The sequence below is a fragment of the Scyliorhinus torazame genome, chromosome 5 (assembly GCF_047496885.1).
Source record: "Scyliorhinus torazame isolate Kashiwa2021f chromosome 5, sScyTor2.1, whole genome shotgun sequence".
NCBI classification, from domain to species: Eukaryota; Metazoa; Chordata; class Chondrichthyes; order Carcharhiniformes; family Scyliorhinidae; genus Scyliorhinus; species Scyliorhinus torazame.
This window is the reverse complement of record NC_092711.1, coordinates 75,325,981-75,338,739: the sequence shown is the minus strand read 5'-3', so window position 1 is coordinate 75,338,739 and position 12,759 is coordinate 75,325,981. Positions and strand designations below refer to the sequence as shown.

General features: G+C 46.7%; 1 protein-coding gene across 1 annotated transcript; it reads right to left on the bottom strand.

Annotated features, from left to right (window-relative positions):
• Nucleotides 1–2,587: 2,587 nt before the first annotated feature.
• LOC140418512 (uncharacterized) lies at nucleotides 2,588–11,153 on the bottom strand. Its single transcript, XM_072501992.1, has 3 exons — nucleotides 11,095–11,153; nucleotides 8,649–8,755; nucleotides 2,588–4,306 (listed from the first exon to the last, which is right to left on the bottom strand). Exon 3 carries the CDS (start codon nucleotides 3,947–3,949, stop codon nucleotides 3,188–3,190), a length of 762 nt encoding a protein of 253 aa, XP_072358093.1. The 5' UTR covers nucleotides 3,950–4,306; nucleotides 8,649–8,755; nucleotides 11,095–11,153; the 3' UTR covers nucleotides 2,588–3,187.
• Nucleotides 11,154–12,759: the final 1,606 nt, after the last annotated feature.

Here is a 12,759-nt window from a genome sequence, read left to right as displayed (position 1 = left end):
GAAATAGCCTCATAAGGCACGCAGTTCAAGAGCAATTGGAATGAGCAGTAAATGCTGGCCCAGCCAGTGACGCCCACCTCCCATGAATGAATAAATTCTAAGGCGGCTCATTGTTCAATCTGAAGACGAGTAAGAAACGGTCTCTTTGATTGGATTGGATTTATTATCGAGGTACAGTGAAAAGTATTGTTCTGCGTACAGTCTAGATAGTCTCCACCTTTGACCTGTTCATTTGGTTTTTAGATGAAGCAAAAATGATATAAACGAAGAACAAGAACTACACTCCAGAGAAGAATGTTTTAGACTGTATGGGGGGGGGGGGGGGGGGTGGAAACTAGTGATACAACTGGCTACATATTTGAGGGAATTAAATGACAGAATTCGGAGGAAAAACCTCACGGGTTAGAAACAAATCAAAATATCAAATTATTACTGAATAGTGAAACCTCCAGTCAGACATCTCTAACTGGACATCAGCTGATGGATGATCTGTCGTCTCCACGGGGTATGTACTACGCGGTGGAATTATTAAGGGTCTCGGCAGACAGCAGCAACTGACGAGGAACTCCTGCATTTTAAATGACAATAGTTTAGGAATTTTGGCAGCTTGATGCCACGGCGGGAAATTTGTAAACAATGCAGCAAACAATATTGCAATGGAGAGTGTAATAGATATCACGGACAAAATGTCCTGTAAATTGTTAGGGACTGTTATGTATGGATTCAATTGGGTTGTAACCCCAAAGGTTGACTGTATTAAATGTGCAAGTGGTGTTATTGCAAAGTAGAAAAACAAACAAATAATGGCAAGTGTACGCTTCATGCTGTAAGGGAAATGATAACGGACAAAAGGGATTTGAAGAAAACTGAGTTATTGTCTCATGTAAGCCAGGGCTGGCAGACTACACGGTTCAGTCCAATGTTAGACGTTAGTGTGAGGAAGTCAGGAATAGAAACAGGATCGATTGAAGCTTCGGAAATTAATAAAGCAAGATAATCAGTGGATAGTTCATGAGATCATAATTTACCATTCCAATGAGAAATGGAAAGCACTTTCTAAACAGCCAGTGATGGACAAACGACCCTTTTGGTCGCTGATGGACTGAGATGTGTGCTGTTTCTAGGGTACATGAAGCTTCTACGGCGCTGCTACCCCAAGGCAGGCAGATGCCTTGGAGGTAGTGGAACACACGGATATAGCTATTGCGTTGCCTCCCTGAGCAGCGACAGCTGTGGTTCACAGTGATTGGACTTGAGGATCTATCGACACTGGTCTGCGAGATGGATGAATTTACAATTGATTTCCGTGCACAGTTTACAAATCACGACATGTACACACAAATGACAAGGATCAGGGATATCTGCTAGTCAGTACAACTAGAAGGGGGATATAAACCCTAAAACAGGATTCAGCTCAGAGTCAGCTCTCATAGCTCGGTCATGGGGTTTTACCTTATGCATGGATTGATAATACTTATTATAATTGTATACTGTATAATCATTGGATGCCTTAATATGTGTTGTAAGGTGACTATGGCTCGGATGATGCCAATAGACTCGGCCCATCACCAATCACCAAGATGACATCCCCTTACTGGCGACCATCAAACCAGAAGGAACCCGGACGGAGAGCCAGTGGCTGTAAAAATGTGATGAGGTGTTTTATGTACGGAATGTAATGAATTGTGGGACGGTCTTTCAGACAGACATTGATACAGGTTATTAACCCGGGGATGTTTATAACGGACACTGGAAGTTGTATGCCGAACCAAAATCCAAATTTGGACCGAGACAGCAACAGGACTATTGTTGGTCTGGCGAATTGTTAGCACACTTTTTGACCATCAGGGGGAATACCTACCCAAACATTTCTCTACCAATAGAGACCCCCGTGACAGAGGTGAAAGAAAATATAACATGTCTGTTCTCCACCTGCACTGAACGGAGGTGTAGCGTAACCCAGACATTACCCCAATGCATCGGCCACAACGCCACCGGCGTCCCGTTATCGGCAGGTAGCGAAAGGGAATGTTGGTTAGGAGGCGGAATAGTAGTTATCATAGAATGATAAAAGGAGGGAATGAGGAAATGGGTAGTTAGGAGTAAAATTTTACTAAAGTAGAATAAGGAGTTAGGTTAGCGGACTTTGTAAAGATCTCTAGTTTATGCTGGGGAAAATGTGCAGCCTGCAAGTGGGATTCAAGGCAGGAAGAGGGGGGCGGGATGGGCAGCCACTGCGACCATTTCTTTGTTGTAGGAGATACTGGTGAAAGGGGCCTCAGGGTTAAGGGATGTGGGGAAAGCCTATGGGAGCTTTGCATTTGCCACCGTTGCCTTATTTGGTTGTGTGTAATTTGGTCATGTGTATGTGAAACTTGATGCTACATGAATGTATATGAAAACGAGGTGCTTTGCCCCTTTGTCTCACACTTGCTCTGGGAATCTCAGGGACTGTGTTGGTGTCCTGTGTTATCAGAGCGAGTCTAGCTTGCAAGCTGCTTGGAATAAAATAGATTTTTAACCTATAAATCTGACTTGGTAATTTTACTGATACCAGACTGAGAGCAAAAAGAACTCGAAATCGTCATTTTCAAGAATAATAATCTTTATTGTCACAAGGAGGCTTACATTGCATTGAAGTTACTGTTAAAATCTCCTTGCCGCCACGTTCCAGCACCTGTTCGGGTGCACGGAGGCAGAATTCAAAATATCCAAATTACCGAACAGCACATCTTTCGGGACGAGTCGGAGGAAACCCACGCAGACACGGGGAGAACATGCAGACTCCACACAGTGACCCAGCCAGAAATCGAACCTGGGACCCAGGCACTGTGAAGCCACAGTGCTAACCACTGTGCTGCCATATGGCAGAAGCAGTTAGATATAGCACTTAGGGCGAAGGAGATCAAAGTTTATGGAAGGGAAAGCAGGATTAGGCTATTGAGTTGGATAATAAGCCATGATCACGATGAATGGTGGAGCAGGCTCGACGGGCCAAATGGCCACTTCCTGCTCCTATATTCTATTTTTCCATGTAATCCCTTCCGCAGATTGGGTAACTGTATGAATCCATTCTGAAAGGGAGCAGATGAATGGCCTCTCCCCGGTGTGAATCCACTGATGTCTCTCCAGGATGGGAAAAAAAATCACTGAATCGCAGGGTGGATGTATCAATAAATCTCTTCCCTCACTGAGAGCAGGTGAGTGGCCTCTCCTCAGTATGAACACACTGGTGTCTCTGCAGGGTGGAAAAATCACTGAATCCCTTCCCACACTGAGAGCAGATGAATGACGTCTCCCCAGTGTGAACTTGCTGATGTCTCCGCAGGGTGGATGAATCACCGAATCCCTTCCCACACTGAGAGCAGGTGAATGGCCTCTCCCCAGTGTGAACTCGTTGATGTCTCTGCAGGGTGGATGAATGACTGAATGCCTTCCCACACTGAGAGCAGGTGAATGGCTTCTCCCCAGTATGAATTCGCTGATGTCTCCGCAGAGGGAATGAAGCACGGAATCTCTGCCCACACTGCGAGCAGGTGAATGGCTTCTCCCCAGTGTGAATTCGTTGGTGTACCTGCAGGCTAGATAACTGTGTGAATCCCTTCCCACACTGAGAGCAGGTAAATGGCTTCTCCCCAGTGTGAACTCGCTGGTGTCTCTGCAGAGTGGATGAATCAATGAATCCCTTCCCACACTGAGTGCAGGTGAATGGCCTCTCCCCAGTATGAACTCGTCGATGTGTCTGCAAGGTGGCTGACTGACTGAATCCCTTCCCACACTGAGAGCAGATGAATGGCCTCTCCCCAGTGTGGACTCGCTGATGTGTCTGCAGGCTGGATAACCGAGTGAATCCCTTCCTACACTGAGAGCAGGTGAACAGCCTCTCCCCAGTGTGACTGCGTCGATGAACCTCCAGCTCAGAGTCCACACCTTTCCACGGTTTCTCCATGTTTTGGGTCTCCTCACGTCTCTCCAGATTGGACAATCAGCGGAAGCCTTGTCAACACACAGAACATGTGCACTGTCTCTCCTCACTGTGAATGGCGTGATGTTTCTTTAGGCTGCGGAACTGGTCAAAGCTCTTTCCACAGTCAGTTCACTGGAACACTCTCACTCGGGTGTGTGTTGTGTGGGTCTCGGTGCTTTTCATGTCACACTCACATTTAAAACCTTTTGGAAGCCAACAGGTCGCACAAAATATCTCCTTTGCCCCGACGATATTCAGATCAGAAGGAATCGAGTGAGTTTGTCACATCAAGACGTGATGTTTGAGATTTCTGTCTGTAAGTCCTCCTCTTCCAATATCCTTCAAAAACAATTGACAAAATTCATCATTGTTGGTATGAGTTCGGAATTCAGAGTAGACAATACTACTTCCTAAGGAACATTATTTCCTCTAGTTCTCCAAAAGCTGCGAATCTCCATCCCACACAATCTCCCTCCATTCTCACTCCGCTGTATCTAATATTTACCCTCCCAATTCTCCCGAAGGTGCGGATTCATGTTGATTGACAGATCCAAGCACAGCTCACTGCTTCCTGACCAGGACACAGAGATTAGAATAGGAGCAAGAGTAGGCCAATTGGCCCACTTGAGTCTGCTCAACCATTCAATGCGATCCTTGGCTGATCTACCTCAGGACCATTTTCCCACAAGATCCCCATATCCCTCGATATCTTCAATATCGAGAAACCTATCATTATTTGTCGTGAACACATCTGATGACTGAGGATCCACATTCCTCTGGGGTACAGAATTCCAAAGCTTCACCACATCCTCGAGTGAAGAAATCCCTCCTCATCTCAGTTTTCTCTCTATTTTCCTGCCTGTTCCCCATAACCCTGAACTCCATCGACAATAAAATATCTGTCAAACGTGTGCTTCAATATATTCAATGACCCCCAGATACAACTGGTCCCTGTGGAAGAGAAATCCAAAGACTAACAACCCTGTGAGGGAAGAGATGACTGGAAATCTATAACGTAGCTACAGTCTTGTATTAGGAGAGAAATAATACTTTACTACAAACTGTAAATAATATATCTAGCAAATGCCATACAAGAACACGGGACATATCTCTGTCCATTATTAATTTACCGTCCACTGAAATGTCAGCCACCTCCTGGGGAACCCACCCCTTTAATTGTGAACATTAGGAAAGAGACCATTTAGAATAACTGATTATTTTTTTCCAATTAAAGGGCAATTTGCCATGGCCAATCCAGCTACCCAGCACATCTCAAGGTTGTGGAGGTGAGACCCACGTAGACGTGGTGAGAATGTGAAACTCCTCATGGATAGTGACCCGGGGTTGGGATCGAACCCGGTGCTGTGAGGCAGCAGTGCTAACCACTGCACCACTGTGCCACCAGTGACCACCCTTTTAGTCAGACAAATAAATGCGTCAACCTGTTCAGGAGAAGGGTGGGAGGAGTTGGAAACACTTTGTGGAGCCGCAAATCTGCATGAAATTGTCCCCCCCCTCGAATTATAATCATCTTTATTGTCACAAGGAGGCTTACATTAACACTGCAATGAAGTTACTGTGAAAAGCCCCTCGTCGCCACATTCCGGTGGTGCCTGTTCGGGTACACAGTGGGAGATTTCAGAATGTCCAATTCACCTAACAAGCATGACTTTTGGGGCTTGAGAGAGGAAATCGGAGCACCTGGAGGAAAACCCACGCATGAGGAGGATGTGCAGACCCCACACAGACAATGACCCAAGCCGTGAATAGAACCTGGGACCCTGGCGCTGTGATGAAATAGTGCTAACCGCTGTGCAATTTAGCTTGGTTCCAATTTGGGCTCAAGTCATCAATGAGGACTCTGATCTCTGGCAAGGAAGGAAACCCTGGCAGGTGGGCGGGGAGGATTCACGAACACCCGCTGGAGGCCCCAAGCCCCCAATAAGAACTATTGATTTTGTCAGTCTGCAGACAGGAGTGGGAGAACTGAACCCAGGCAGAGGAGAATGAGGGAAAAAACTGGGAGTGGAGGAAAGAAATGATGCAGATGGGTTTGGATTTCAGCCCAGGGAGGAGGGAGAGTGTGTGGGACGGGGAAAAATGTTACAGCGAAACTAGAATGGTCTGTTCAAAATTTCTATCCTGGGCTGTCAGTGATGGCTTTTGTTTTTTCTTTAATTAAAAAATATGTATATTTGGAGTACCCAATTCATTTTTTCCCCAATTAAGGGGTTTACAGAATTTCCAGTGCAGAAGGAGTCCATTCAACCCACCAAGTCAGCACTGGCCCTTGGAAAGAGAACCCTACCCAAGCCACACACCTCCACCCGTTCTCCCGTAACCCAGTAATTTTAGCGAGGCCAATTCACCTACCCTGCACATCTTTTTGGATTGTGGGGGTGAGTCCCACACAGACACGGGGAGACTGTGCAAACTCCATACGGACCTTGATCCGGGGCCGGGATCTAACCCGGGTCCTCAGCTAACCACTGAGCCACCGTGCAGACTTTTGTAAACTCCTTTTACTGGAGGATTTAATAACAAGGGGAGGATTTACAGAAGGAAACTCAAATCAAACTTCACATCAAGATTTAACAGTCACTCCATTCATCAGGACCTGAATATCATTGGTCTGTGAATGTGGAAGCAAAAATGTTTGTCTGTTCTGTCTGTAGAAAAAGATTTTAAAGATCAGCGTGACTGAAAAACCCCCGAAACACACACTCGACTCGAGTGAGAGTGTTCCAGTCTGAAAAAAAAAATCACACTGTTCAGAGCAGGGAGAGACCGTACACATCCTCTCTGTTGGGACACAACATTAACTGAGCGTCAAACATGGAGAGGGACAAGGACACCAGCAGCATGCTGAAACAGCGGAAATGTGGGGACTGTGGGAAGGGATTCAGATCCCCATGTGAGCTGGAGATTCATCACCGTAGTCATACCAGCGACAGACCATTCACCTGTTCTGAGTGTGGGAAGGGATTTACTCAGTTATCCCAGTGAGGATGTACCAAGATGTAGGAGCCAGGCTTGCAGGACATGGACTGGGGTCCAGTTATCTGTATTGGACAAGATCTACGTTTCCTGGGGGTGGGATGGGTGTTGTGATTTCCTGTATTTAGTCTTTGATATTGTCTGATAGAAACACGTGTTTCTGTGTGGGGATGAAGGGAGATTTTCTTTAGGTAGCACAAAGTAGATATAAGGGGGGGCGAGGGGGGACAGAGGAGACACCTTTGGAAATGAAGGCTAATAAAGGGACTGCATTCTGAAATATGTTTATCCTCCAGGTGGGCAATATTGTTTTCATTTTATTTTTGTCCTGAGAGGAGCTGCCCCACCAGCAATAAGCTGGTGAATGGGAATAAGATTGGGGGGGGGGGGGGGGGGGGGGGGGGGGGGGGGATCTGCAGCCAGTGTACCAGTTTTGACCAGAGACTGTGGGTGGGTTTTCATCCGATCTGGGTCTATGTGGAGCATTGGCGGGAAATGGGGAGGGAGGGGGGGGGGGGGGGGGGGGGTTTAGCTCGCTGATGACGACTATAGAACTATTTTTGTTTTAATCTGAGGGTGTGTGTGGCGGCCATCTTGGGTGGAGCCTAGGCCTGTACTTTTTGAAGATTTAATGGATAGTCCCTCACGGTGGAAATTTCATACAGTGCAGAAGGAGGTCATTCGGCCCAACGAGTCTACACCAGCCTCCAAAAGAGCACCCCATCCCGCACCTCACCCTATCCCCCTAAACCAGCAACCCCACCTAACCTTTCATCACTAAGGGGCAATTTAGCGTAACCAATCCACCTAAGCTGCACATCTTTGAACTGTGGGAGGAAACCGGAGCACCCGGAGGAAACCCACGCAGACACGTGCAGACTCCGCACAGTGACCCAAAACGAGAATCAAACCTGGGAGTCTTGAGCTGTGAAGCAACACAGCTAACCACTGTGCTACGTGCTGCCCCAAATGGCCGATTCCCATGATGGGGAAGGGAGGTGGGAGACTCCTGATTTGGCTGGTCACCTGGAACTTAAAGGAATTGGGTGGACCAGTGACGGTCGAGAGTTTTCGCTCCCTAATGAATCTAAATGCTGGTGTGGTGTTCTTGCAGGAGACTCACTTGCAGGTTAGAGATCAGACCTGACTGCGGTGGGGTGAGCCAAGTGTTTCACTCGGGCTTTGATGAAGGGCTCGAGGTGCTGCAATTCTAATCAATAAAGGGGTCCCTCTTCCGGTCACTGCGGACACGAATGGGAGATACGTGGTGGTCAGTGGGTCATTGGCGGGTACATTGGTGGTGCTGGTGAATGGCTATGCCCCTAACTGGGATAATGTATCATTTGTAAAAAAATTGTTGGGATCCATCCCAGACCTGGATACACATCAATTGATTCTTGGAGGTGATTTCAATTGCGCTTTGGATCCAAAAATGGACTGGTCCAAGCCTATTCAACCGCTACAAATACTCAAAAAGGGAATGAAACCGGACGGACCACCCGGTACGACCCAGGCACCAGAAACGACAACAGCAAACCCGGCAAAAGATAAAGAAATCTGTTCCCATCAGCAGATTGTAAAAGGATTATGGGACACAGATTTAAGATTGTGAGCAAGATCTACAGGGAGATATGAGGAAGAAATTTTACACAGTGAGTAATAATGATCTTAACTCAATGCTTACACACAAAGGTCGATAACATCCAGATCCTGATAACCCGAATGGTGCTGTCAGAATTTGATGTGAGGATCGGTTGTGAGTTTCCTGTCTGCAAATCCTTTTCTAAGTCCCTGCGAAAGAAGTTTACAAAGGCATCACTGTCAGTCCAGAAATGAAATTCAGGAAAGATAAACATTCCTCCTGGTTTGAATTTGCTGTGTGCAAATCCTGCGCTTATAATCTGAACAAACACAGGACATCCTGAAGGGGGACGGTGAACAGCCAGAGGTCATAGTTAAATCAATAGCAAGGAGCGATATAGGATCACAAGGCATAGAATCTCTGTGGGTAGAGTTGAAGAATTGCAAAGGTAAAAAGACCTTGATGGGAGTTATGTACAGGCCCCTTAGCAGGAGTCAGGATGTGGGGCAGAAAATAAATCAGGGGGTCCGTCAGTTTCAACCTTTTTTGTAGCGGTTGAATAGGCTTGGACCAGTTCATTTTAAAATACAGTACAGAATTGAGGTCTCCTCCAAACGGTGAGTGCAGTGGCATCACTAAGGAGAAGGTTCTGTGGAAACTGAAAGGTCTGAAGGTGGATAAACCACCTGGGCCGGATGGACTACACCCCAGGGTTCTAAAACAGATAGCTGGAGGAGATTGTGGAGGCATTGGTGGTGATCTTTCAGAAATCACTGGAAGCAGGAAGGGTCCCAGAGGACTGGAAAGTGGCTAATGTAACACTGCTGTTTAAGAAGGGAGGGAGGCAGAAGATGGGAAATTTTAGGCCGGTTAGCCTGACTTCGGTCATTGATAAGATTTTAGAGTCCATTAAGGAGCAATTTAGCATGGCCAATCCACCCAACCTGCACATCTTTTGGGTTGTGGGGGTGAAACCCACACAGACAAGGGGAGAATGTGCAAACTCCACACGGACAGTGACCCAGGGCCAGGATTCGAACCCGGGACCTCAGCGCCGCAGTCCCAGTGCTAGCCACTGTGCTGCTCTCTAGAGTCCATTATTAAAGAGGAGATCGTGGAGTAGCTGGAAGTGCATGGTAAAATAGGACTGAGTTAGCACTGCTTTGTCAAAGGGAGGTTATGTCTGACAAATCTGTTAAGAGTTCTTTGAGAAGGTAACAAGGAAGTTAGACAAAGGAGAACCAGTGGACGTGATTTATTTAGATTTCCAGAAGGCTTTTGACAAGATGCTGCAGAAGAGACTGTTAAATAAGTTAAGAGCCCATGGTGTTAAGGGTAAGATCCTGGCATGGACAGAGGATTGGCTGACTGGCAGAAGGTAGAGAGGATAAAGGGGTCTTTATCAGAATGGCAGCCGGTGATTAATGGTGTGCCCCCGGGGTCTGTGCTGGGACCATAACTTTTCACAACATACATTAATGATTTGGAAGAAGGAACTGAAGGCACTGTTGCAAGTTTCAGATGATAGAAAGATCTGTAGAGGAACAGGTAGTATTGAATAAGCAGAGGGGCTGCAGAAGGATTTGGACAGGCTAGGAGAGTGGGAAATGAAGTGGCAGATGGAATACAATGTGGAAAAGTGTGAGGTAATGCACTTTGGAAGGAGGAATTTAGGCATAGACTATTTTCTAAATGGGGAAATGCTTAGGAAATCAGAAGCACAAAGGGACTGGAGAGTTCTCGATCACGATTCTCTTAAGGTTAACGTACAGGTTCAGTCGGCAGTTCAGAAGACAAATGCAATGTTAGCATTCCTGTCAAGAGGGCTAGAATACAAGACCAGGGATGTACTTCTGAAGCTATAGAAGGCTCTGGTCAGACCCCATTTGGAGTATTGTGAGCAGTTTTGGGCCCCATATCTAAGGAAGGGTTTGCTGGCCCTGGAAAGCGTCCAGAGGACAATCACAAGAAAGATCCCAAGTGGCCTAATTCTGCTCCTATGTCTTATGCTCTAATCCCCTGTGAAAGGAGTTTCCAAAATCCATCGCAGTCAGTCCTGCTGCTCCCTGGTCCAGGATGACCGCTCATGCTCCCTGCTGCACACTGAACTTTGTTGTCATCAGTTTCTGCCCTGGGTCTTCATGTGACTGAACCGAGCCGCAGAGCTTTGGACACGTGGGGCAGGATGTCCAATAAGACAGTTAAATCTGGAGACCAGGATTGGCTTCCTTTTCTTTCCATCTCTGCATCATCAATAAGACATTGGGACTGAAAGACTAATGCAGTTTGATGGACAAGTTGTCTCCATTCTGAACAATGGGGAACAAGCTCCTCCCACTCATTGAACATCGCTGGACAAAGGAGATGCACATCCAATAAAGATGGCGGCCGTTAACCCGAGCTGAACAGGAGGAGCTGCAGTCCCGCTCAGTACAAACTATGACCCAGAAACTCATTTCCGAGGTTTACTACTTACAACAACTTCACACAATGTTTCCGCCCACCCGCGCGATCTGCCGCTTCCTTCATATTGTTAAACGCCTCTTACCGATTTCGCATCTGAAGACATAGCCCTTCCCCTTCGCCATTACCCACAGTGCGCATGCTTGAATCAGAGCGGGTCCCGCCTTTTATTCACTCCGATTGGTTGGAGGACCAGCCGTTATCTGTCGGTCCTCCAGCCCCATCCCTCTCATTCTATTGGTCAGGACTGCCGTCAATCACATGCCATTGTGACGGTTACAGATGGTGAGTGGCCATAGGCTCAGGCTGACTCGCGATTGTCCAATAATCATTGAATCATGGAATTCGCAGTGCAAAAGGAGGCCATACGGCCCATCAAGTCTGCACCAGCCCTTGGAAAGAGCACCCTACCTGAGGCTATGCCCCCATCCCATCCCTAGACCTCCACCCTATCCTCGTAACCCCACCTAACCTTTTTTTGGACGCTTGAGGGCAATTTGTCATGGCCAATCCACCTCATGGCCAATCCACCTGCACATCTTTGGACTGTGGGAGGAAACCGGAGCATCCGGATCAAACCCACGCAGACACGGATAGAACGTGCAGACTCCGTACAGCCAGTGACCCAAGCCGGGAATCAAATCTGGGACAATGGCGCTGTGAAGGAATAGTGCTAACCACTGTGCTACCGTGCCACCCAAAGTGAACAATTGCTATTTAATCTAAAGAGTCTGTGCTGAGAAAAGTGACATCATAATTACTGAGTGAAAGTAAATCTTTAAGTATGAATTGCAATTTATTTGTACAATTGTAACAGGCAGTGAAAAGTCAGATTCTCTGAAGTTAAACTTGAGCCTTAACGTCCTGCATTGGATTTCACAAGCTTTTGGAAGCTCCATCCTCTTTAACCCTTTTTGGTCTAGGAAGGTTGAAGCTTTGGGTTACTTGTGAAAGCTCATCGTTTTACTTTTATTTTTCTTTTGTTTTATTTGAGTCAGTTAGAAAAGGGCCTGAAGAAAGAGGGGGGCAAAACAAATTTGGGCAAAGCTGAAAAAGTTGCCAAAAGAATTGAGAATACAAAGTTTAAAATGGTGTTTCATAGAATTTATAGAATTTACAGTGCAGAAGGAGTACACCTGGCCCATCGAGTCCACACTGGCCCCTGGAAAGAGCACCGCACCCAAACCCACACCTCCGCCCCATCCCCACACTTCCGCCCTATCCCCACACCTCCATCCTCACTTAATCTTTTTTGTACTCCAAGGGCAATTTAGCATAGCCAATCTACCTAACCATGCAGATCTTTGGACTGTGGGAGGAAACTGGAGCACCCGGAGAAAAACCACGCAGACACAGGGAAAACATGCAAACTCCGCACAGCCAGTGACCCAAGCCGGGAATCGAACCTGGGACCCTGGCGCTGTGAAGCCGTTGTGCTAACTCATTTCATATCTGAAAATAAAGTTACGTAAAGTCAACACAGTTGTGAACATTTGACAATGTTTGTTCCAACACCCTTGAGAGCAGAGAAGTTAATCATTTCCACTGAACAGCACAGTGATGATTTAAACAAAAGACATTGCCTTTTCAAGATTTGGCTTCTTTTAAGGCAAAGTGTTTTGGAATGAAAAATATCAGCATTATCTCCAAATTGATTGCAAATTGAATGACGTGCTGTTAGGTGGTTTGGACATTCTGAATTCTCTCTGTGTACCCGAACAGGCGCCGGAATGTGGTGACTAGGGGCTTT